General features: G+C 39.7%; 1 protein-coding gene across 5 annotated transcripts in view; it reads left to right on the top strand.

The window, feature by feature from the left end:
• Window positions 1-24,860, top strand: part of SPG11 (SPG11 vesicle trafficking associated, spatacsin) — a 101,313-nt gene that overhangs the window by 4,552 nt on the left and 71,901 nt on the right. For all 5 annotated transcript variants that reach the window (XM_008963800.4, XM_008963799.4, XM_003811382.5 and 2 more), the window contains exons 3-7: window positions 188-412; window positions 2,204-2,405; window positions 7,240-7,377; window positions 7,567-8,015; window positions 10,490-10,635. In XM_008963800.4, coding sequence (XP_008962048.4) covers window positions 188-412; window positions 2,204-2,405; window positions 7,240-7,377; window positions 7,567-8,015; window positions 10,490-10,635 — 1,160 coding nt within the window. The remainder of the gene's footprint in view (window positions 1-187; window positions 413-2,203; window positions 2,406-7,239; window positions 7,378-7,566; window positions 8,016-10,489; window positions 10,636-24,860) is intronic.

Genomic DNA, 24,860 nt, shown 5'->3' with positions numbered 1-24,860 from the left:
TTAGTCATCCTCTTACCCACCTCCCAGTGACTACTTCCTTAGGTGGGTGTGAACGATAACTGCGTAAAGTTAGACTAAGTCCAGTTCCTTTTTTGTTTTACTTTTTTGTATTAGATTTATCAAATCAAATGTACCAGTTGTAAAATTGTGACCAATGAGTTTGAAATAATATCCTTTTGTTTTGTAGGTATTTCCTTATTGTCTTTGAGAATCCTGTCATTTCACAATAACACATCATTATTGTTCATCAACAAATGTGTCATCCTACATATTATATTTCCTGAAAGAGATGCTGCAATTAGAGTACTCAACTGTTTCACACTTCCCTTGCCTGCACAGGCAGTGGACATGATTATTGACACGCAGCTCTGCAGAGGAATTCTTTTTGTTTTGAGTAGTTTAGGCTGGATTTGTATCCTTGGTGGTAGAAGTGTTGATTGATACGTAGAGGAGAAGAACACCTATAAAGATGAGCCTTTTTAGGCTTTAGTTTTGGGAGCTGGGATATAGGAAGCGTGGTTAGTTTTTCAGTAAAACTTTTCATGGAAAAAGATCCTCATAAACTTAAAATACTAAATTGTATATTGCTTTATATTTTAGTTGAATATTTTCCAGTATATACATTTTTAATAGTATTAACCATACATATCTGTGTTCTTTTAAAATTGTATATTCTCTGCATTACCTGTTTATTCAAAATGTATTTCTTGAATATCTACTATGTGCTTATGTGGCCAGGTGCGGTGGCTCACGCCTGTAATCCCAGCACTTTGGGAGGCCGAGGTGGGCGGATCACAAGGTCAGGAGTTCGAGACCAGCCTGGCCAATATGGTGAAACCCCGTCTCTGCTAAAAATACAAAAAAATTAGCCAGGCGTGGTGGTGCATGCCTGTAATCCCAGCTACTCAGGAGGCTGAGGCAGGAGAATTGCTTGAACCTGGGAGGTAGAGGTTGTGGTGAGCCAAGATCGTACCACTGCACTCCAGCCTAGGCAACAGACTGAGACTCTGTCTTAAAAAAAAAAAAAAAAAAAAAAGCTTATGTTGTGATACATGTCTTTTCATGTATAAATATAGTCTACCTCTTGTCTCTAATGATGTTTCCATCATATGAATGAATGTTTGCTTTGCCACGTTAATTTGATCTTAGAAAATATTATGGGTTCTTTGTCTCCAGTAGATCTGTTGGTCATCAGCAAAATTATTCTGAAGATTTGACAAATTACCCCTTATATGATTTTGGAACTTTAATTTCTGAATTAAAATAATGGTTTTTATATTTTGTAATAGGTATATAATTTTTGCAAAAGTGTCATAAATCCTAAATTAACAATTTTTGTTGCCAGGTTATGGAACTGCACTGTCCAAAACAGTAGGCACTAAGCGTATGTGGCTATTAAGCATATGAAATTGGCTAGCATAACTTGGGAACCGAATTCTTAATTTTGTGTAATTAGATTTTTTTTCTTCTCCTGAGACAGGGTCTCACTCTCACCCAGGCTGGAGTGCAGTGGCGTGATCTCGGCTCACTGCAACCCCTGCCTCCTGGGCTCAAGCGATTCTCGTGCCTTAGCCTCCCGAGTAGCTGGGACTATAGGCATGGGCTGCCACGCCCAGCTAATTTTTGTTACTTTAGATTTAAAAGCTGATACTCAGTTCAGTCATTGGAGAACTTTTAAGGATGTTTGTTACAACTTTAGTTGTTCCAACTTTCAACCTTAAATTTTATGAAGTCTCAATACAGATCCGGTATTTCTGATGAAAATTTAGTATGCAAATTAAGATGTGCTCTAAGTGTAAAATATCAGACTTTGAACATTTATAGAAGAAAAAACATAAAATGTCTCAGTTTTTATACTGACTGCATGTTGATAATACTTTGGATAGACAGTATTGGGTTACATAAAATAGTAGGTTTACCTCATCTCTTGGCCAGTGCTGTTGGAAAATAGCAGTGCCTCTGGGCCTGGCCCAGAGCAGATGTTCAGCAGGTATTGTTGAAGAACTTGGTATCAGGTTCTTTATTGTGGCATCAACTTCATAGTCATCTGGTTGTTATAATGGGGGCTTGCCTCAGTTTTCAGTCTTCTTCTGTTATACCTACAAAATTGGAGTGATAAAGTCTATAGCTCTTTCCCAACCTGTGCTTTAAATAGTTAGGCATACTTACAAAACTGGCATTTTCTTTTAACTCTAACTAAAAGACATTTTTGATGTTGTGGATGGTACATATGTAGCTCATGTGGATTTAGCACTTCACAAAGAAGACATGTGTAATGAGCAGCAACAGGAGCCAGCCAAGATTTCTTCATTTACTTCACTGAAAGTTTCTCAAGACCTCGATGTTGTAGTGATTGTCAGCTCCTCCAACTCCGCAGTTGCTCTTAACTTAAATTTGTATTTCAGGTATGTAGATGACTGCAGTTTCTAATTTGAGGTAAATAGTTAGACTGATAAGAGGTTAAAAATATCCTCGTTAGTTTTTTTTTTTAACTAGTGTTTCTTTTTCTATTCAGTTAGATCATGTTCTAGCTAATACATTGTAAAGTAGTTACTGAATAATATGTATAACTGACCACTGGCTACCTTTTATATTTTTACATGTTCATCAAAGTTTTGATTTTGATTTGATTTATATATGGTTTATGTCATGTAAATCAAAATTACACAATTTTAAACCACAGTTTAGCACTTAATTGTATAGACATGTTATTTCCCTAATTTTCTCATGTTTCCCATAGAGTTTATAAGCTCCTTGAGAACCCAAGTTCATGATTTGTTCTTTAAATTCATTGTCAATGACTTTTTCTTCCAGTTTACCTTAGCTTTCCACCTCCACAGCCATACCCTAGGCTTTGTCAATATTTGAAGTCATCCCTCCCCCAAGTCACTACTTTTTACATCTCAGTCTCTGACCACAACTTCCCAAACTTTCCAGCTTGCTTACTCAAGTACTCCCACTTCACCTGTCCTCTGACCTAACTGGAATTTCCAATTCATTGACCTTCCACTCTTTACCCCCTCCTGTCTTCACTTCCCTCTCTTTCCAGCATAGATTCTGTGATCCATCATACAGTTACTTTCTTGCATGTACTCTAAACTCTTGCTCCTGCCCTGTAATAGCACTTGGTCTGGCAAAATTTCAACCCTGATTGAAATCTTTTTTTCTGCCTTCACAGTGTCTACAGTCAGACAGCTGAGTACTTGTAGAAAACAACAAAAGAAAATTGATACCACTCTAGGTTCACACTTAGTACCTTTAATTGGTCTTAATGTTGCCTGGAAATTTTACAGTGATTTTTCATGAGCCCATTCTTTACAACTGTATTTTTAAACCTTGTCTGTTTTCCTCAAACCTCCATTAATCTCTTTATTCCCAACTTTTCTTGGATGACCTTGCCTCCTATGAAGGCCCATCCCTCTGTGTGTGCTTTAGATCCCATTCCTTCCATCCTTCTTAGGGGCCTTTCTCCATTTCCTCTCTTTTTAATATAGTTGTCACCTTTATCCACAGTTACACTTTCTCCCGGTCAGTTGTGTTCCGGAAATATTACATACAGTAAGATATTTTAAGAAAGACTACATTCACATAACTTTTATTACAGTATATTGTTGTAATTGTCCTATTATTAGTTATTACTCCCTCACTGGGCCTAATTTATAAATTAAACTTTATTATAGGTATGTATGCATAGGAAAAAACAGTACAGTTGACCCTTCAACAACTCAGGGATGCCAACCCCCTGCACGATCAAAATGCCACGTGTAACTTTTGACTCCCCCAAAACTTAACTACTAATAGCCTACAGTTGACCAGAAACCTTACTGATAATATAAACAGTTGGTTAACACATATTTTCTATGTTATATGTATTATACTATATTCTTACAATAAAGTAAGCTACAGAAAAGAAAATGTTAAGAAAATTTTAAGGAAGCGAAAATACATTTACAATACTGTACTGTATTGATACTCTACATAATCTGTTTACAAGATGAGTAGTCTGTCTGAAAAGGCAAGCAACCGCAGCAGCATACCTCAACCCATGGTACATGTCAGGCAATTCATGTTTTTCTTACAATGTCATGACCTTTCTCTACTTGGGAGCACTTCCAGCATTACATTTCATATGGGTCCCATGGTGTTATACAAGGTTATGGTATGGCACGAAACATGATGAAAAATACATGAGAACCACAAGAAATCACTTTTAAAAAATTATGTTGTTATTATTTTAGAGACAGGATCTTGCTATGTTGTCCAGGCTGGACTCAAACTCCTGGGCCCAAGCAGTCCTCCAACTCAGCCTCCCGAGTAGCTGGGACTATACGTTCACGTCACCGTGCCAGCTAAAGAGATCACTTTTTACTGTGTTACACAATTTACTGGAGAGAAGAACTGCTCACACAGAGATTATTAGTACCACATGGCATTTTAAGCAGATGCTTACAACACTAGGGCTCACTGCAATGGCAACAGGAAGTGGCCATGAGATTATTACAGCAGTACAGTATATACTACAGCTAATTATATGCAGTTATTTAATACTGCATCTTGACATTCGTTTACATTTTCTTTGGCTTCGAATGTTATCATGTACAGTCCATAAGTGTGTACATTACATAGGTTCTGATAAATGTTAACTTTTTTTTTTTCTTTTTTGAGATGGAGTTTCGCTCTTGTTGTCCGGGATGGAGCGCAATGGTGCAATCTCAGCTCACTGCACCCTCCGCCTCCTGGGTTCAAGCGATTCTCCTGTCTCAGCCTCCTGAGTAGCTGGGATTACCCACCACCCACGCCTGGCTAATTTTTTGTATTTTTAGTAGAAATGGGGTTTCACCATGTTGGCCAGGCTGGTTTTGAACTTATGACCTCAGATGATCCGCCCACCTTGGCCTCCCAAAAATGCTGGGATTACAGGCGTGAGCCACCGCGCCCAGCCAATCTTAACTTTTTATAATAAGTTTGTGGGTTTTTTTTTAATTTTGAGATGGAGTCTTGCTCTGTTGCCAAGGTTGGAGTGCAGTGGTGCAGTCTCGGCCCACTGCAAGGTCTGCCTCCTGGGATCAAGTGATTCTCGTGTCTCAGCCTCCCAAGTAGCTGGGATTATAGGCATGTGCCACCACGCCCAGCTAATTTTTGTATTTTCAGTAGAAACAGGGTTTCGCCATGTTGGCCAGGCTGGTCTTGAACGCCTGACCTCAAGTGATCCACCTGCCTCAGCCTCCCAAAGTGCTGGGATTACAGGCATGAGCCACTGTGCCCAGCCAATTTGTGCATAATTTATGGTAGAAAATGATAGAGTAGTAACCATGTAACTTTTATGCATTCATGACATACCTGACTTAATCTTGATTTTAAAAAATATTTCTAGGCTAAACTGGGCATGGTAGTACATGCCTGTGGTCTCAGCTACTCCGGAGGCTGAGGCAGGAGGATTGCTTGAGTCCAGGAGATCAAGGCTACAGTGAGCTGTCATTGCACCACTGCACTCCAGCCTGGGCAACAAAGCAAGACCCTGTCTGAAAAAAATATATTTCTAGGCTACATGGTTCATTTGTGAGTTTAAACAAATTGTTGCAAATCTCTACAAATTTTTCCAATGTATTTTTGGAAAAAAAAAATCGTATAAGTGGACCCATGGAGTTCAAACCTGTGATATTCAAGGGTCAACTGTATGTATAGGGTTTGGTACTATCTGCAGTTTCAGGTACCTACTGTGTGTCTTGAATGTATCCACTGTGGTATCCACAGTGGGAACTACTGTATCTCCAACTTCTTTTTGGTATTAGATCCACATCCAGTTAATCATCAGGTCCTACCCTTTCTGTCTCCTAAATGTTTCTTTTGTTTGTCCACTTTTCTCAACTCTTCTGTCGTCACTCTATGCCACCATTATCTCTTAACTGAACTATTTTAATAGTCTCCTACTTGATCTCCTCATGCCTATTACCCCCTCAAAACCATCCACAATAGAGTAGCTAAGAGTGGTGTTGTTAAAATGCATATTTTATCAGAGGTGTAGCCAGGCATTAGCATCTGGGGCAGGGGTATCTACCTTTTATTTTGTTGATGGGGGAACTATTTTCTCATGCATCTTCTCATTTTCGCCCTACCTTCTCTAACTTCTTTTCATCATCATCCTGGGACAGTGTCATATGGTTGTGTCAACAAATTACCTTCAAGTTGTTTAAAGGATTAATATTTAATAATGTAAGTGTTCAAGGAGATAAAATCCTTCCCCTTCTTCCCCTAGCTACTCTGCTGCGTCTGTTCATATTGCTTCTCTGCTTAAAAGCCTTCTTCAGGTTCCTTTTCCCCCTCAGATAAAAGTTTAAAATTCTTAATAGCCTATGGGGCCCTGAACCATCTTTCTAGCCTCATCCCATTCCATCTTCTCATTTTCTGTACATTAGCCACCCTAGCCTTCTTTGTTTCTCAAATGTAACAGCCCCCTTTTCCACATGTACTCTCCCACCTATACCCACATACATACTTTACCTTCTAGTTCTTATGCATTCCTCTGGTCGCAGCCTAAATCTTACTTTGTGGTGGCAGTATAATGAGTGATTTTAAAATCTGGACTGGAGGCCGAGGCAGGCACATCACTGGAAGTCAGGAGTTTGAGACCAGCTTGGCCAATATATAGTAAAACCCTGTCTCTACTAAAAATACAAAAATTAGCCAGGCATGGTGGCATGCACCTATAGTCCCAGCTACTTGGGAGGCTAAGACAGGAGAATCGCTTGAACCCAGGAGGCAGAGGTTGCAGTGAGCTGAGATTGCGCCACTGCACTCCAGCCTGGGTGACAGAGTGAGACTCTGTCTCAAAAAAAAAAAAAAAAAAAAAAAAAAGCTAGACTTGATAGTCACATTAGTCTGTTTCAAAGTGTTTCTGAACCTTAGTTTCCATATCTATAAGATGGGGTTATATTTACCTCACAGGGTTGTTAGAGGCTTAAATAAGAGTTTGTGTGAAGTGTTTAGCATAACATCTGAAATATAGTAGACAGTAAGTATTCTTATTGCTTTATCAAGCTAACTGCCCTTAATAGAGTAAAATTCTTACAGTTCACTCTATTACTGTGACATAAGCAAGGGAGATAAGGAGTTCCTTTCTGCGGAATTTGTTGTACTATTCCTTCTCTGTAATCTCTTATTTTTAACAGGAGCAATAGTAACACAAATTTGGGTTTGATCATCATTTTTTCATATGGCTATCATTATTTTTAAATGTAGGCAACACCCAGGACACCTACTGTGTGAAAGAATACTAGAAGATCTTCCTATTCAAGGACCTAAGGGCATAGATGAAGATGATCCTGTTAACTCTGCCTACAACATGAAACTGACCAAGTTTTCCTTCCAAATTGATAGGTACAGAAACTTCCTTTTCATGTAGTTTATTGTTCTTATTTTTTATCATGCTGACGCTGTACCCTTTCATTAAAGGTCTTTATTTGATAGATACTTTTTTTTCTTAAGAACATCTTTGCCCTGGTTTAGTGTTTTACATAGTGCCTTTTACTGTGACAGGTGTTAAGTTATATTTTACCTTGTTTCCAGGTCTTGGAAAGCCCAGCTATCATCATTGAATGAAACAATAAAGAACTCCAAACTGGAGGTTTCCTGTTGTGCTCCATGGTTCCAGGATATTTTGCATTTGGAGTCACCTGAATCTGGTAACCACAGTACAAGTGTGCAGAGCTGGGCCTTCATTCCACAGGACATAATGCATGGGCAATATAATGTTCTACAGAAAGATCATGCCAAGACCAGTGATCCAGGAAGATCATGGAAAATAATGCACATCAGTGAACAAGAGGAACCCATAGAGCTTAAATGTGTGTCTGTGACAGGATTCACTGCACTGTTTACTTGGGAAGTGGAAAGGATGGGCTATACCATTACCCTCTGGGATTTGGAGACCCAGGGCATGCAGTGTTTTTCCCTTGGCACAAAGTGTATTCCTGTAGACAGTAGTGGAGACCAGCAACTGTGCTTTGTTTTGACAGGTGAGACTGTCTTGTATTAGATTGAAATCCATTGCTGAGATGTATGCTTTCCTACTGTATTTTACTTCTGCCTCAGTGCCTGCTCTTGCCTTTAAGTGGTATTGTAATTGTTTATAGAGGAAGTTTCTTGTTATTCTTGGTAATAGTGTCTCATATGTTTGGCTTTTAATTAATGTCATTTCTGCCCAGCTAAATGCTAAGATACTAAGAGAAAGTTTGAGAGAAATGAAGTTTATTATTATTATTATTTTTAACCCAAAGAGTCTTCATTTGACTTCACAAGCAGAGGTTGTAAGCTAGGTGCTCATGGGCCATGTATGAACTGCTTATTTATTTTGCTTGGCTTGCACTGTCTAGGCTTTTAAAAAAGATTATAAACATTCAGAATGAGAGGATTTCACACAAATTCTAATTTCCAGCTGTTACTGAAAAATTATAAGATCTGCCGGGTGCAGTGGCTCACGCCTGTAATCCCAGCACTTTGGGAGGCTGAGGCGGATGGATAACCTGAGGTTGGGAGTTCAAGACCAGCCTGACCAATATGGTGAAACCCTGTCTCTACTAAAAATACAAAAATTAGCCTTGCGTGGTGGCCGGCACCTGTAGTCCCAGCTACATGGGAGGCTGAGGCAGGAGAATTGCTTGAACCTGGGAGGCGGAGGTTGCAGTGAGCCGAGATCGCACCACTGCCCTCCAGCCTGGGAGACAGTGAGACTCCGTCTCAAAAAAAAAGAAAAAATTGTAAGATCTGGCAACACTGGATCTGCATTCCTGCATAGTAACTTATGGGTTGGAGCTGAGTTTCAGTTGTTCTCTTAGATGGGCCATTTTATTTCTCTTTTTTTTAATTTACTTTTTTTTTTTTTAGGCAGAGTGTCACTCTGTCGCCCAGGCTGGAGTGCAGTGGTGCGATCTTGGCTCAGCACAACCTCCACCTCCCTCCAGAGTAGCTGGGACCACAGGCACGCACCACCACTCCCAGCTAATTTTTGTATTTTTAGTAGAGACAACGTCTCGCTCTTTTGGCCAGGTTGGTCTCAAACGCCTGACCTCAAACAGTCCACCTGCCTCAGCTTCCCAAAGTGCTGGGATTACAGGTGTGAGCAACCACACCTGGCTGTACTTTTATTTTTTAATAGAGATGAGGTCTCACTACCTTGCCCAGGCTGGTCTCAAACTCCTGAGCTCAAGTGATCCTCCCAGCTTGGCCTCCCAAAGTGCTAGGATTACAGGCGTGAGCCACCATGCTTAGCCTGAGCCATTTTATTTCTGATTAGGTTTTTCTTGCACTTTTCTCACTACCTGCTTTGCCCCTGTACCCATGGGAGATTTTGATATTTCAGATATGCATTCATTCACCGAATAATTCATCTTCTGCAAAGGTATTGAATGTTGTGATTGGAATTAACCGTGTGTTTCTTCTATACCCAAATTTTGGTAATCATGTATTTCTATGTGTCAGGAATATGCTATGAATTATTTTATAATAGTAAACCAGAAACCTGACATCTGTAAATGATTAAAGGTTCCAGGATTGATTATGCAAGATAATATAAAGTAGAAATGTGGGGTTTAGTGCTTTTTTTTTTTTGATATGGAGTCTTACTCTTGTCTCCCTGGCTGGAGTGCAGTGGTGTGATCTGGCTCACTGCAACCTCCGCCTCCCAGGTTCAAGTGATTCTCCTGCCTCACCCTCCCGAGTAGCTGGGATTACAGGCGCCCGCCACCACACCTGGCTAAATTTTTGTGTATTTTTGGTAGAGACGGGGTTTCATCATGTTGGCCAGGCTGGTCCCAAACTCCTGACCTCAGGTGGTCTGCCCACCTCGGCCTCCTGAAGTGCTGGGATTACAGGCAGGAGCCACTGTGCCTGGCTAATTTAGTGCTATTTCATAAAATGCATTGCTCTTATAAGAATTTGCCTTGTGGTCAGTGTTTTAAAGACAAATTTCCTTGGTGGGTGCAGTGGCTCACGCTTGTAATCAAAACATTTGGGAGGCCAAGGTGGGAGGATCACTTGAAGCCAGGAGTGTGAGACCAGCCTGGGAAACAAAGTGAAACCCTATTGCTACAAAACAATTAAAAAATTTTTTTAAATTAGCAAAACAGTTTTTTAAAAATTAGCTGGGTGTGATGGCATGAAACTGTAATTCCAGCAACTCCAGAGGCTGAGGTGGGAGGATTGCTTGAGCCCAGGAGTCTGAGGCTGCAGTGAGCTATGATCACACCACTGCTCTCCAGCCTAGGCAATAGAGGGAGACTCTGTCTCTAAAAAGGAAAAACCCACAAAACTCTCCTATAAAAATGTTGAAAAACCATGATGAGTTAAGATCATTATAGTACATGATATCCAGTAAATATAAATATATTTGTAATTATAGTACTGAAGTATTGAGTAATTAAAAATCAATTCCTAAATCATAATCCTAAAATCTAATCTAATTTGTTAAAGCTAACTTTTATTTTTCCTGTAGAGAATGGACTCTCTCTGATTTTGTTTGGTTTGACTCAAGAAGAGTTTTTAAACAGACTCATGATCCATGGAAGTGCCAGCACTGTGGACACTCTTTGTCATCTCAATGGCTGGGGAAGGTGCTCAATTCCCATACATGCACTAGAGGTAACAGAATTAAATGCCCAAGAACATTACTTAATTATTTTGTGTTATATACTTTTATTCGATTTAGGATTTGAGAGAATTCATTTAGTTTAGCAGCAAAAAGAACTATAACCTTTGTATATCTATTTAAACAGTTCTGGCTGTTTCATTACCCTAACTCTGCTTAGTAGTTTACCCTTTTTGGCTTTAAAAGACATAAGATTATAGTAAATAATAAGAAAAAGGTACAGGAAATGGAGGCAACATTAAGCTGATGAGACTAAATGAAGTGGAAATAAGCTATGGAAAGCTTGAACAGTAATGATCTTTTATTCCTACCTTATGCTTCCTACTTTTTTTTTTTTTTTTTTTTTGACACAGGGTCTCACTTTATTGCCCAGGCTGGAGTGCAGTGGTGCAATCTCAGCTCACTGCAACCTCCGCCTCCCAGGTTCAAGCGATTCTCCCACCTCAGCCTCCCCAGTAGGTGGGACTACAGGCACGCGCCACCATGTCCAGCTAATTTTTGTGTTTTTTGGTAGAGGCAGGGTTTTGCCATGTTGGCCATAGCTGGTCTCGAACTCCTAATTTCAAGTGATTCACCCGCTGTGTCCTAGAGTGCTGGGATTACAGGAGTGAGCCACTGCACCCAGCCTGCTTCCTACTATTCTGATCCAACTTCAGAAGAGGCATAACCTGAATTTATGTAAGATTTTATAATTCACAAACACTCTTTTACATGGAATATCTAATTTGGTCCCAAAACAACCATATGAGACAGATTGGGTAGTTTATATTCTTTTTATTTTACAGATGAAGAAACTTAGGCTTTCAGTGATTGAGTGGGTGACCCAGAGCCATGTTAATGAAGACAGGAGCTAGAATCAAGGGCAGGGTACCTTCTGCTATACTACACAGTCCCTGAAGTTAATAATGTTATGTGCCAGTTTCTTTAAATGACAGCTTTATTGAGATATAAATCACATACCCATAAAATTCACCCTTTTAAAGTGTACAATTCAATGGCCTTTGGTATATTCAGAGTTGTGCAGCCATCACCACTAATTCTAGAACATTTTCATCACCTCAAAAAGAAACTCCATAACCATTAGTGGCCACTCCCTATTTCCTGTTGTCTGCAAGTCTTAAACACCAATCTACTTTCTGACTGGATTTTTCTATTCTGGACATTTCATGTAAATTGAATTATAAAATATGTGACCTTTGTGACAGGCATCTTTGACCTAGCATGTTTTCAAAGTTCATCCATGTTGTAGCATGTCACTACAACTTCATTCCTTTTTATGGCTGAATATTCCATTGTATCAATATATACTGCATTTTGTTCATTCATCAGCTGATGGACATTTGGGTTGTCTCCACTTTCTAGCCATTATGAATAATCCTGCTGTGGACATTTGTGTACAAGTTTTTGTGTTGACATATGTTTTCATTTATCTGGGGTATATACCTAGCTGTGGAATTAGTGGGTCATTTATTATTTTTGAGGAATCCCCAAACTTCCACAGTGACTGCACCATTTTACATTCCCATCAGCAATGTATGAGGGTTCTGCTAGCTGCACATCTTAGCTAACACTTGTTATTGTTTGTTTTTTATTGCAGCCATCCTAGTCAGTGTGAAGTCAAAATGAAATGGCATCTCATTGTGGTTTTCATTTGTATTTTCCTAATGACTAAACATGTTGAACATGTTTTCATATGCTTATTGGCTATTTGTGTGTCGTCTTTGGAGAAATGTCTGTCAAATTAGGTTGTCTTTTTATTGAGTTCTAAGAGTTCTGTATATATTCTGGATGCTAGACTCTATGACATACATGATTTACAAATACTTTCTCCCGTTCTTTGGGTTGTTATTTCACCTTTTTAAAATTTTTTTAACTTTTATTTTAGGTTCAGGGGTACATTTGCAGGTTTGTCACATAGGTAAATTGCATATCATGGGGGTTTGGTGTACAGATTATTTCATCACTCAGGTAATAAGCATAGTACCTGATAGGCAGTTTTCAATCCTCACCTTCCTCCTACCCTCCACCCTCAAGTAAGCCCCAATGTCTATTGTTCTCTTCTTTTTGTTCATGTGTACTGTGTTTAGCTCCCACTTATAAGTGAGAACACCCAGTATCTGATTTTCTGTTCCTGCATTAGTTCACTTAGGATAATGGCCTCTAGCTCCATCCGTGTTGCTGCAAAGGACATGACCTCGCTCTTTTTTATGGCTGCATAGTATTCCATCATGTATATGAATCACAAATTCTTTATCCAGTTGATATGGTTTGGCTCTGTGTCCCCACCCAAATCTCATCTTGAATTGTAATAATCCCCATGTGTCAAGGGAGGGAGGTGATTGCATCATGGGAGCAGTTTCCCCAGTGCTGTTCTCCTGATAGTGAGTTCTCAAGAGATCTGATGGTTTAAAAGTGGCAGTTTTCCCCTGTGCTCTCTCTGCCACCATGTAAGGCATGCCTTGCTTCCCCTTCACTTTCTGCCATGATTGTAAGTTTCCTGAGGCCTCCCAGCCATGCAGAACTGTGAGTCAATTAAACCTCCCTTCTCAGGTAGTATCTTTGTAGCAGTGTGAGAACAGACTACTAATACACTAGTTTGCCAACCTAAATGCCAATCATGGGCATTTAGGTTGATTCCATATCTTTGCCATTGTCAATAGTGCTGTGAGGAATATATGTGTGCATGTATGTTTATGGTAGAATGATTTATATTCCTTTGGTTATATACCCAATAATGGGATTGCTGGGTTGAATGATAGTTCTGCTTTAAGTTCTTTGAGAAATCGCCAAATTGCTTTCCACATTGGCTGAGCTAATTTACATTCCCACCAGCACTGTGTAAGCTTTCCCTTTTCTCTGCAACCTCGCTAGCACCTGTTATTTTTTGACTTTTTCATAATAGCCGTTCTGACTGGTGTGAGATGGTATCTCATTGCGGTTTTGATTTGCATTTCTCTAATGATAAGTGATATTGAGCATTTTTTCATATGCTTGTTGGTCATGTGTATGTCTTCTTTTGAAAAGTGTCTGTTCATGTCCTTTGCCCACTTTTTAATGGGGTTATTTTTTGCTTGTTAATTTGTTTAAGTTCCTTATAGATTCTGGATATTAGACCTTTGTCAGATGCATGGTTTGCAAATATTTTGTCTTATTCTGTAGGTTGTCTGTTTATTGATAGTTTATTTTGCATTGCAGAAGCTCTTCAGTTTAATTAGGTCCCATTTGTCAATTTTTGGTTTTTGTTGCAATTGCTTTTGGTGTCTTTGTCATGAAATCTTTGCCAGGGCCTATGTCCAGAATGGTATTTTCTAGGTTATCTTCCAGGGTTTTTATAGTTTTAGGTTTTACTTTTAAGTCTTTAATCAAACTTGAGTTGATTTTTGTATATGGTATAAGAAAGGGGTTCAGTTTCAATCATCTGCATATGGCTAGCCTTTTATCCGAGCACATTAATTGAATAGGGAGTTCTTTGCCCATTGTTTGTTTTTGTCAACTTTGTGGAAAACCAGATGGCTGTAGGTGTGTGGCTTTATTTCTGGGCTCTCTGTTCTGTTCTATTGGTCTGTGTGTCTGCTTTTGTACCAGTACTATGCTGTTTTGGTTATTGTAGCCTTGTAGTATAGTTTGAAGTCAGGTGATGTGAAGTCTGCAGCTACAATTGTTCTTAGACAAAAGGCCGAGAAGTGATGATGTCTCCAGCTTTGTTCTTTTTGCATAGGATCGCTTTGGCTATTCAGGATCTTTTTTGGATCCATATGAATTTTAAAATAGTTATTTCTAATTCTGTGAAGAATGTCATTGGTAGTTTGATAGGAATAGCATTGAATATGTAAATTGCTTTGGTCAGTGTGACCATTTTAACAATATTGATTCTTCCTATCCATGAGCATGGGATGTTTTTCCATTTGTTTGTGTCATCTCTGATTTCTTTCAGCATTGTTCTGTAATTCTCATTGCAGAGATCTTTCATCTCTCTAACTGTATTTCTAGGTATTTTATTCTTTCTGTGACTTTTGTGAATGGGATTGCATTCTTTATTAGGCTCCCAGCTTGAATGTTGTTGGTGTATAGAAATGCTGCTGACTTTTTTTTTACATTGATTTTGTATCCTGAAACTTTGCCAAAGTTGTTTATCAGATCCAGGAGCTTTTAAACAGAGACTATGGGGTGTTCTAGGTATAGAATCATGTCAGCTGCAAACAGAGATAGTTTTACTTCCTCTCTTCCTATTTGGATGCCTTTTATTTCTTTCTCTTGCCTGATTTTTCTGGTTAGGACATCCAGTACTATGTTGAATAGGAGTGGTGAAAGTAGACATTTTTGTCTTGTTATGGTTCTCACAGAGAGTGCTTCCAGCTTTTGCCCATTCAGTATGATGTTGGCTATGGGTTTTTCATAAATGGCTCTTGATATTTTGAGATATGTTTCTTCAGTGCCTAGTTTGTTGAGGGTTTTTAACATGAAGGGATGTTGAAGGGAGTATTACTTGAGGAGCAAGCAATGGTTTTTGTTTTTACTTCTGTTTATATGATGAATCACATTTATTGATTGCATATGTTGAACCAGTCTTGCATGCCAGGGATAAAGCCTACTTGATTCTGTTGGATTCGCTTTTTGATGTATTGCTGGATTCAGTTCACTAGTATTTTGTGGAGAATTTTTTTTTTTTTTTTGAGATGGAGTCTCGCTCTGTTGCCCAGGCTGGAGTGCAGTGGCGCGATCTTGGCTCACTGCAAGCTCCACCTCCCGGGTTCACGCCATTCTCCTGCCTCAGCCTCCTGAGTAGCTGGGACTACAGGCGCCCACCACCACACCCGGCTAATTTTTTTTTTGTATTTTTAGTAGAGACAGGGTTTCACCGTGTTAGCCAGGATGGTCTCAAACTCCTGACCTCTTGATCGGCCTGCCTCAGCCTCCCAAAGTGCTGGGATTACAGGCGTGAGCCACCACTCCCAGCCAGAGAATTTTTATATCTATATTCATTAAGGATATTGGCCTGGTTTTCTCTTTTCGTTGCGTCTCTGCCAGGTTTTGGTATCAGAATGATGCTGGCCTCATAGAATGAGTTGGGGAGGAGTTCCTCCTCAGTTTTTTTGGCTTTTCACCTTCTCGATGGTGTCCTTTGAAACACAAAAGTGTTTTAGTCTTATGAAGTCAATGTATCTTTTTTGGGGGGATGAGGGGGTCATTTTTGCTTTTGGTGTTGAATCTGAGAAAGCATTGCCTAATCTGAGATTGTGCAGATTTATTCTTACAAGACTTTTATAGTTTTAGCTCTTACAGTTAGGTTTATTATGCACTTTAAGTTCAATTTCTTATATGATATGAAGGAGGAAACCAACTTCATTCTTTTGCATTCTTTGTGGATCTTCAGTTGTCCCTGCACCATTTGTTGAAAAACTTATTTTTATATACTCTAAAATATCATTGTAAGAAAAATAATTAAGTCTTCTGTAAATCTACCATCCAGAAGTAATCATGTTTACTATTTGGGTGTTATTTCCTTATAGTTATTTTTTCTATGTTAATAATAGACAAGTGTTATCTCATTAATTTTCTTATTAACCCTATAGGGTTAATACTGTTAGCCCCATTTTATAGATCAGGAAGCTGAAGCACAAAGAGGTTAGGAAATCTAACTCAGCTATACATGGGCATAGGTGGTAGCACCAGGATTTTAATTCACACAGTGCCTCTCCCCTTAAACAGTGCACATGTCTCTGTGTGAATTTAATTAGTATTGCATTGTATATACAACATTGCTTTGGCCCTGGTCTCCTCCTACATAAAAATGAATGAGTAATATATATTTTAAGTGATAACAATAGTAAAACAAATATTCTTGTATCCACCATCAAGGCAAGAAATAGAATATCATGGATATCTTTGAATGTGTATGCCCTGCCCTGATCCTATTCCCTTACCTTGCCTGGCCTCAGAATTAACCACTCTTCTGAAATTTTATTTATTTATTTGTTAATGAGACAGGGTCTTGCTCTGTCACCCAGGTTGGAGTGCAGTAGTGTGATCATAGTTCACTGTAACCTTGAATTCCTGGGCTCAAGTGATCCTCCTGCCTCAGCCTCCCAAGTAGCTGGGACTATAGGTATATACAACTGCACCCAGATAATTTTTATTATTTATTTATTTATTTTTTTTGTAGAGGTGGAATCTTGCTTTGTTTCCCAGGTGAGTGTCGAATTCTTGGCCTCAAACAATCTTCCTGCTTTGGTCTCTTAAAGCACTGGGATTACAGGCATAAGCCACCATGCCCAGCCATTCTGAAATTTTTAACCATTCTCATGATTTTCTTTATTTTTCTGCATATAAACGTATCCCCAAATAATGCTATTTAGTTGTAGCTAATGTTGAATTTTGCATAAAATGGAACCACTGTGTATGTGTGTGTGTGTATATATATAATTATATATTTTACATATTTTTTTCTTTTCTTTCCTTTCTTTTTTTTTTTTTTTTTTTTTTGAGATGGAGTCTTACTCTGTCACCCAGGCTGGAGTGCAGTGGAGCTATCTCAGCTTACTGCAACCTCTGCCTTCTGGGTTCAAGCGATTCTCCTGCCTCAGCCTCCTGAGTAGCTGGGATTACAGACACGTGCCACCACACCTGGCAACTTTTTGTATTTTAGTAGAGATGGGGTTTCACGATATTTGCCAGACTGGTCTCGAACTCTGACCTCAGGTGATCCTCCTGCCTCAGCCTCCCAAAGTGCTGGGATTACAGGTGTGAGCCACCATGCCTGGCACTGTATGTATATTTTTTGAGACTCAACATGATTTTTTTGATTCATCCATGTTTAATGTATATAACTATAGTTCATTCAGTTTCACCCCTGTATCGTATCCCACTGTATAATATGTCTTTATCCAGCTTTATGTTGTTTCCTTTTTTTTTTTTTTTCTGTTAAGCAGTGTTGCTGTAAAGTTTCTCATGTATCTGCTGCAGCACATGGGCAAGAGCGTCTCTAGGGTGAAAGCAGAATTGCTTGATCATACGGCATGCACATGTTTAATTTTATTGATAATACTCTAGTTTTCCAAGATTGTTTTATCAGTTTATGCTCTCACCAGCAGTGTATGGTTTCTCATTGTTGCATGTACTTGATGTTCTTGCCAGCACTTGATTTATAACGTTTTTTCCAGTATGATGGTATGATGGATTTTCATTTGCATTTCCCTGATTAAGGTTTAGTGTGTGTGTGTGTGTGTGTGTGTGTGTGTGTGTGTAAGATATTTGGATTTTTTTTCTTTCATAAGTAACTGTTCAAGTTTTTTGCCTATTTTTCTTTTCGGGTATTTTTCTTTTTCTTATTGGTTTGTAGTGTTGGATATTCTCTAGATATCAATTCTTTGTTGTTTGTGTGGTGGATGTATTCTAGTCTGTGGCTTGTCTTTTTACTTAATTCGTGGAATCTTTAATATAGTTCTTAATTTTAATGGAATTTAATTAATCAGTCTTTTCCTTTATGACTAATGCTATTTGTGACATCTATCCTTAAATTATATAGTTTTTGTTTTTTCCTAAAAGTTTTTCAATTATGAATTTTTTTTAATGCAGTGGAGAGATCTCAGCTCACAGCAGTCTCTGCCTCCCAGGTTCAAGCCATTCTCCTGCCTCAGCCTTCTAAGTAGCTGGGATTACAGGCACCTACCACTACACCCAGCTATAAATTATGATTTTCACATTTAAGTTCTTTATCCATTTAAAACTTATACATGATATGGGCTATTTTAATTTTTTCCCATACCGATAACCATTTGTCTGAGCACTTTTTTGAAAAGTCCTGGCTGGGTGCGGTGGCTCACGCCTGTAATCCCAGCACTTTGGGAGGCCAAGGCAGGCAGATCGCAAAGTCAAGAGATCAAGACCATCCTGGCCAACATGGTGAAACCCCGTCTCTACTAAAAATACAAAAATTGCTGGGCATGGTGGTGCACACCTGTATTCCCAGCTACTCGGGAGGCTGAGGCAGGAGAATCACTTGAACCTAGGAGGCGGAGGTTGCAGTGAGCCAAGATCACGACACTGCACTTCAGCCTGACGACAGAATGAGACTCCGCCTCAAAAAATAAAAAATAAAAAAGTCCTGTCTTTTACTGCTGATCTGAAATGTCTTGAGTGTCATATATTAAGTTTCCACATATGCATGAATTTGTTTTTGACCTCTCTATTCTGTTCATAGGTCTTTCCTTAGGCCAATTCCATCTTGCCTTTATTATCGAGGATTTTAATTAGGACAAATTTCCTTATTCTTCAGGGGTGCCTTTATTGTTGTCTGTTCCTTAATCTTTACTTTTTAGGATTAGCTTGTCAAGTTTCATGAAAAATTGTTAGGATTTATATTAGAATTACATTAAATCTATATATCAAGTTGGGAAGAAATGGCGTCTTTAGGATATTTAATCTTTATATCCATAGTCTTTCTTGTCTTTTGGGGGGCGGGGCAGGTCTTTATTAATGTCTTTCAATAAAACATTACAATTTTTACAATTTTTCCATTAAAATCTTGGCATCTTTTCCATTATTTTTGGTGTGTGTGTTGTGTGTATATTTAAATACTGTATTTATTGTTCATTCTAAGTGTTTTTGTTTTTGTTTTTTTTGAGACGGAGTCTCACGCTGTCACCCAGGCTGGAGTGCAGTGATGTGATCTCGGCTAACTGCAATCTCCATCTCCTGGGTTCAAGCGATTCTCCTGCCTCAGCCTCCCAGGTAGCTGGGACTACAGGCACATGCCCCTACGCCTGGCTAATTTTTTGTATTTTTAGTAGAGACGGGGTTTCACTGTGTTAGCCAGGCTGGTCTCGATCTCTTGACCTCATAATCTGCCTGCCTCGGCCTCCCAAAGTGCTGGGATTACAGGCATGAGCCACCATGCCCGACCTTAAGTGGTATTTTTTAAATTGCATTTTGTTAATTGACAGTATAAGGAAATATAATTAATTTTTGTGTATTGATTTTTATATCCAGCAAATTTGTTAAATTAATCCTAATAATTTATTAGATTTTATTGAGTTTTCTATATAGTTAATATACATATAACATCAGAATAATATAGTTTTCTTTCATCTTTTCAAATCCTTGTATGTACTTCTTAGCACTTTTTCTTTTGAGACCAGGTCTCACTCTGTCACCTAGGATGGAGTGCAGTGGCATAGTCCTGGCTCACTGCAGCCTCCGCCTCCCAGTTGCAAGGGATACCCCCATGTGAGCCTCTGAGTAGCTGGGACTACTGTTGCACACCACCACACCCAGCTAATTTTTTTATTTTTTGTAGAGACAGGGTTTTGCCATGTGCCCCAGACTGGTCTTCAATTCCTAGCTCAAGCAATCCTCCCTCCTCGACCTTCAGAAGTGCTGGGATTAGGGGCGTGAACCACCACGCCTAGCTACCACCTTTTTTCTTAATTGGGGTACTAGGGTCTCTAGTATAACATGATCCAGAAGTAATCTTTGCCTTATTCCTGAGTAGAGCACACACGCTCTCTCTCTCTGTCTCTCCATCTCTCTCTCTGTCTCTCCATCTCTCTCTCTGTCTCTCCATCTCTCTCTCTCTCTCTCTGTGTGTGTGTGTGTGTGTGTATATCTCTTTGTGTGTGTGTGTGTGTTTTAAGATACCCTTTGTAAGGTTAAGTTCCCTTATGTTCCCTGCTATGAGGTTTTATCATGAATGGGTATTGGATTTTATTGAATGCCTATTCTGTATCTATTGAGATAATCATATGAATAATCTCCTTTAATTTGTTACTGTAATGAACCACATTATTACATTTTTATTTTTGTATTGTAAAATACAATGTGTAAAAAAATACGCAGAATACAGTTTAACAAATAATAATAGTTACTATTATTATTATTTTTTTTTTGGAGACAGTCTCACTCTGTCACCCAGGCTGGAGTATAGTGGCGCAATCTCGGCTCACTGAAACCTCCACAGCCCGGGTTCAAGCGATTCTCCTGCCTCAGCCTCCTTAGTAGCTAGGATTACAGGCATGCACCCCCACGCCCAACTGATTTTTGTATTTTTAATAGAGGTGGGGTTTCCCCATGTTGGCCAGCCTGGTCTTGAACTCCAAACTTTAGGTGATCCACCCACCTCGGTTTCCCAAAGTGCCGGGATTACAGGCGTGTGCCACTGCACTTGGCCAACAAATAATTATCAAGCAAAAACTCTTGTAACCACCATCCAGGTGAAGAAATAAAACATCATAAGCACTCCAGGAGCTCCTTTGTGCCTAAACTAGTTTAGAAATTATTCACTTTCTGTTCTTTAAGAAGCTATCCTAGGGAATATAATGTACATACTTAAATTATCAGATCTAAAGTTTGTTTTTTTGTTGTGTGTGTGTGTGGCTTTTTTTGTGTTTTTTTTTTTGTTGTTGTTGTTGTTTTTTGAGATGGAGTCTTGCTCTGTCGCCCAGGCTGGAGTGCAGGTGGCACGATCTTGGCTCACCGTAGCCTCCACCTCCTGTGTTCAAGCGATTCTTGTGCCCCAGCCTCTTGAGTAGCTAGGATTACAGGCGCCTGCCACCATGCCTAGCTAATTTTTTGTATTTTTAGTAGAGGCATTTCACCATGTTGGGCAGGCTGCTCTTGAACTCCCAACCTCAAGTGACCCACCTGCCTCGACCTCCCAAAGTGTTGGGATTACAGGCGTGAGCCACCACACCCAGCTCAGATCTACAGTTAATAACTAATTGTTTTGAATAATACAGGTCCGTTGAATGCTTTAACTTCATTTACTCATAGCCTATTCATGTTATTGTTGTGTTTTATTTTTTTAACCACATTAGACATTATTATGTATTTAGGTTCATTTTTCATCATTTATTTTGCTTTTTAAACTTTTTGCTGAAAATGAAGACACAAACACATACATATCCTAGGCCTAGGATCATCGATATCACTGTCTTCCACCTCTACATCTTGTCCCACAAGACAATCTTCAGAGGCAGTAACATGCATGGAGCTATCGTCTCCTATGCCTTTTTCTGGAATACCGTGAAGGACTTACCTGGGGCTGTTTTATAGCCAGCTTAAAAAAGAAATAAGGAGTACATTCTAAAATAACGAAAGTATAGCATAGTAAATAATAGGCTGTAGGAATTTTCAGCTCTATGATAATCTTATGGGAACCACCATTGTAAATGTAGCCTGTTGTTGAGTGAAATATTGTTATGTGGCACATGACTACTCAGTTTTAATAAAAGTTCCATGTGCTTGAAAATTGAAAATGTATTTTCCAACCCAGGCACAGTGGCTCACACCTGTAATCCACTTTGGGAGGCTGAGGTGCACAGATCACTTGAGGCCAGGAATTTGAGACCAGCCTGGCTAACATGCCAAACCCCATCTCTACTAAAAATACAAAAAAATTAGCCGGGTATGGTGGCTCACACCTATAGTCCCAGCTATTTGAGAGGCTGAGGTAGGAGAATCGTTTGAACCCAGGAGGTGGAGGTTGCACTGAGTGAGCTTGAGGAACTGCACTCCAGCCTGGGCAACAGAGTGAGATCCTGTCTCCAAAGAAAAAAGGGAAAACAAAATGTATCTTCCATTTGTCACATTGGTCTTTCAATCAGAAGTAGTTAGACTGTTGACACTTTGCTCAATCCTTCTTAACCACTATGAGACGTTGGTACATTGTGGATAATTTCTTCATATCTCCCAGTGCACTAATTCTTTCTTCACCTGTGTCTAATCTGCTATTAAACACATCTGTTTCTAATTTAAATTTTTATTTTTAGAATTACTATTTTGCATTGTTTTTATATGTGTGATTTTGAAAATTTGTAAATCTATAGAAAAACTTCAAAAATTAGTAAAATGAACATTAAGTTAAATTTCACCTAGTTCACCAACTATTAACATTTTACCACATTTGTGTTGTTTTTTTTTTTTTTTTTGAGATGGAGTCTTGCTCTGTTGCCCACACTGGAGTGCAATGATGCGACCTCTGCTCAGTGCAACCCCTGCCTCCTGGGTTCAAGCGATTCTCCTCTCTCAGCCTCCCAAGTAGCTGGGATTACAGGTGTGCACCACCACGCCTGGCTAATTCTTGTATTTTTAGTAGAGGTGGGGTTTTACTATGTTGGCCAGGCTGGTCTCAAACTCCTAACCTCAAGTGACCTGCCTTTCTCCCAAACCACATTTGTTTTTTTGTTTTTTTTGAGACAGAGTCTCACTCTGTTGCCCAGGCTGGAGTGCAGTGGCACGATCTCGGCTCACTGCAAGCTCCGCCGCCCAGGTTCACGCTATTTTCCTGCCTCAGCCTCCTGAGTAGCTGGGATTATAGGCGCCCGCCACCACGCCCGGCTAATTTTTTGTATTTTTTAGTAGAGACGGGGTTTCACCATGGTAGCCAGGATGAAACCACATTTGTTTTAATTGTACCTTTTTTTTTTTTCTTAACCATTTTAAAGTTGCAAACTTTATAATCCTTCACTCTAAGTACTTTAGTATATATATCATAAGAACAAGAATATTCTATTCATTGATAATTTAGTTTTTACTCCCATCACTCAGAACGAAGGCATAGTTTGTTTATAGTCTCCTCTGGGGCCAATAATTTTTTCTAGTTTATCTTTTTTTGGCGGGTGTCACCTCACATGGACCCTAGGTTTGTCCTGTTTTTTCTTCCTCCAACATAACTCCCACCAATATGTCTCACCTGCCTTGGTATATTAACACCCAGAACTTTGGCCCATTGGCTCTCAAAATCTGGTTTCTGGACCAGCAGCTCACCATGACCTGTAGATTAGAAATGCAAATTGTCAGGCCCCTCCCAATATCTATTGAATTAGAAGGTCTAGGGGCAGGGTTTTGCAGTCCACAGCTTGACAAATTCTCCAGGTGATTCTTATGCACACTGCTTTATGCTAAGGGTGGCAAATTTTTCTTTTTTTTTCTTTTTTTTCTTTTTTTATAGGTGGAGTCTCACTCTGTCACTCAGGCTGGAGTGCAATGGCGCAATCTCTGCACACTGTAACCTCCGCCTGCCAGGTTCAAGCAATTCTCCTGTCTCAGCCTCCCAAATAGCTGGGACTGCAGGTGCACACCACCACACCCAGCTAATTTTTGTATTTTTAGTAAAGACAGGGTTTCACTATATTGGTCAGGCTAGTCTTGAACTCCTGACCTTAGGTGATCCACCCTCATCAGCCTCCCAAAATGCTGGGATTATGGGAGTGAGCCACCATACCCGGCTTTTTTCCTTTTTTCTTTTTTTTTTTTTTTTTTTTTTGAGACAGGGTTGCATAGGCTGGAGTACAGTGACGCAATCACAGCTCACTGCAGCCTCAACTTCTTGGGCTCAAGAGACCCTCCTGCCTCAGCATCCCCAGTAGTTAGGACTACAGGTGTGCGCCACCATACCCAGCTACTTTTTAATTTTTTTTAGTAGAGACAAGGTCTTTACTAAAACCTTTTTAGAAACAAGGTCTCACTATGTTGCCCAGGCTGGTCTCAAACTCCTGGGCTCAAGCAGTCTTCTCGCCTCAGCCTCCCAAAGTGCTGGGATTGCAGGCATGAGCCACTGTGCCTCACCAACTTTGTAAAGAATGAGACAGTAAATATTTTAGGCTTCTCAGGCCACATGCTCTTTTGTTTTTGTTTTTGTTTTTTGAGACAGCATCTTGCTGTGCTGCCCAGGCTGGAGTGCAGTGGTATGATCTTGGCTCACCACAACCTCCACCTCCCGGGTTCCAGCCATTCTCCTGCCCCAGCCTTTTGAGTAGCTGAGAGTACAGGTGCCTGCCACCACACCTGGCTAATTTTTGTATTTTTAGTAGAAATGGGGTTTCACCGTGTTAGCCAGACTGGTCTCGAACTCCTGACCTCAGCTGATCCACCTGCCTCGACCTCCCAAAGTGCTGGGATTACAGGCATGAGCCACCACACCTGGCCATCATACTTAAAAAAAAAAATGTTTATTTTATTTTTGTTTATTAAAAATATAGAATGCAGCCAGGTGCGATGGCTCATGCCTGTAATTCCAGCACTTTGGGAGGCCTAGGCGGGAGGATCACCTGAGGTCAGAAGTTTGAGACCAGCCTGGCCATCATGGTGAAACCCCGTTTCTGTTAAATTAGCTGAGTGTAGTGGTTCAGACTTGTAATCCCAGCTACCTGGGACTCTGAGGTGGGAGGATCACTTGAACCTGGGAGGCGGAGATTGCAGTGAGCCAAGATCAAACCACTGC

The sequence above is a fragment of the Pan paniscus genome, chromosome 16 (assembly GCF_029289425.2).
Source record: "Pan paniscus chromosome 16, NHGRI_mPanPan1-v2.0_pri, whole genome shotgun sequence".
In the NCBI taxonomy this organism is placed as follows: Eukaryota; Metazoa; Chordata; class Mammalia; order Primates; family Hominidae; genus Pan; species Pan paniscus.
This window is presented reverse-complemented; position numbering and strand designations above follow the sequence as displayed.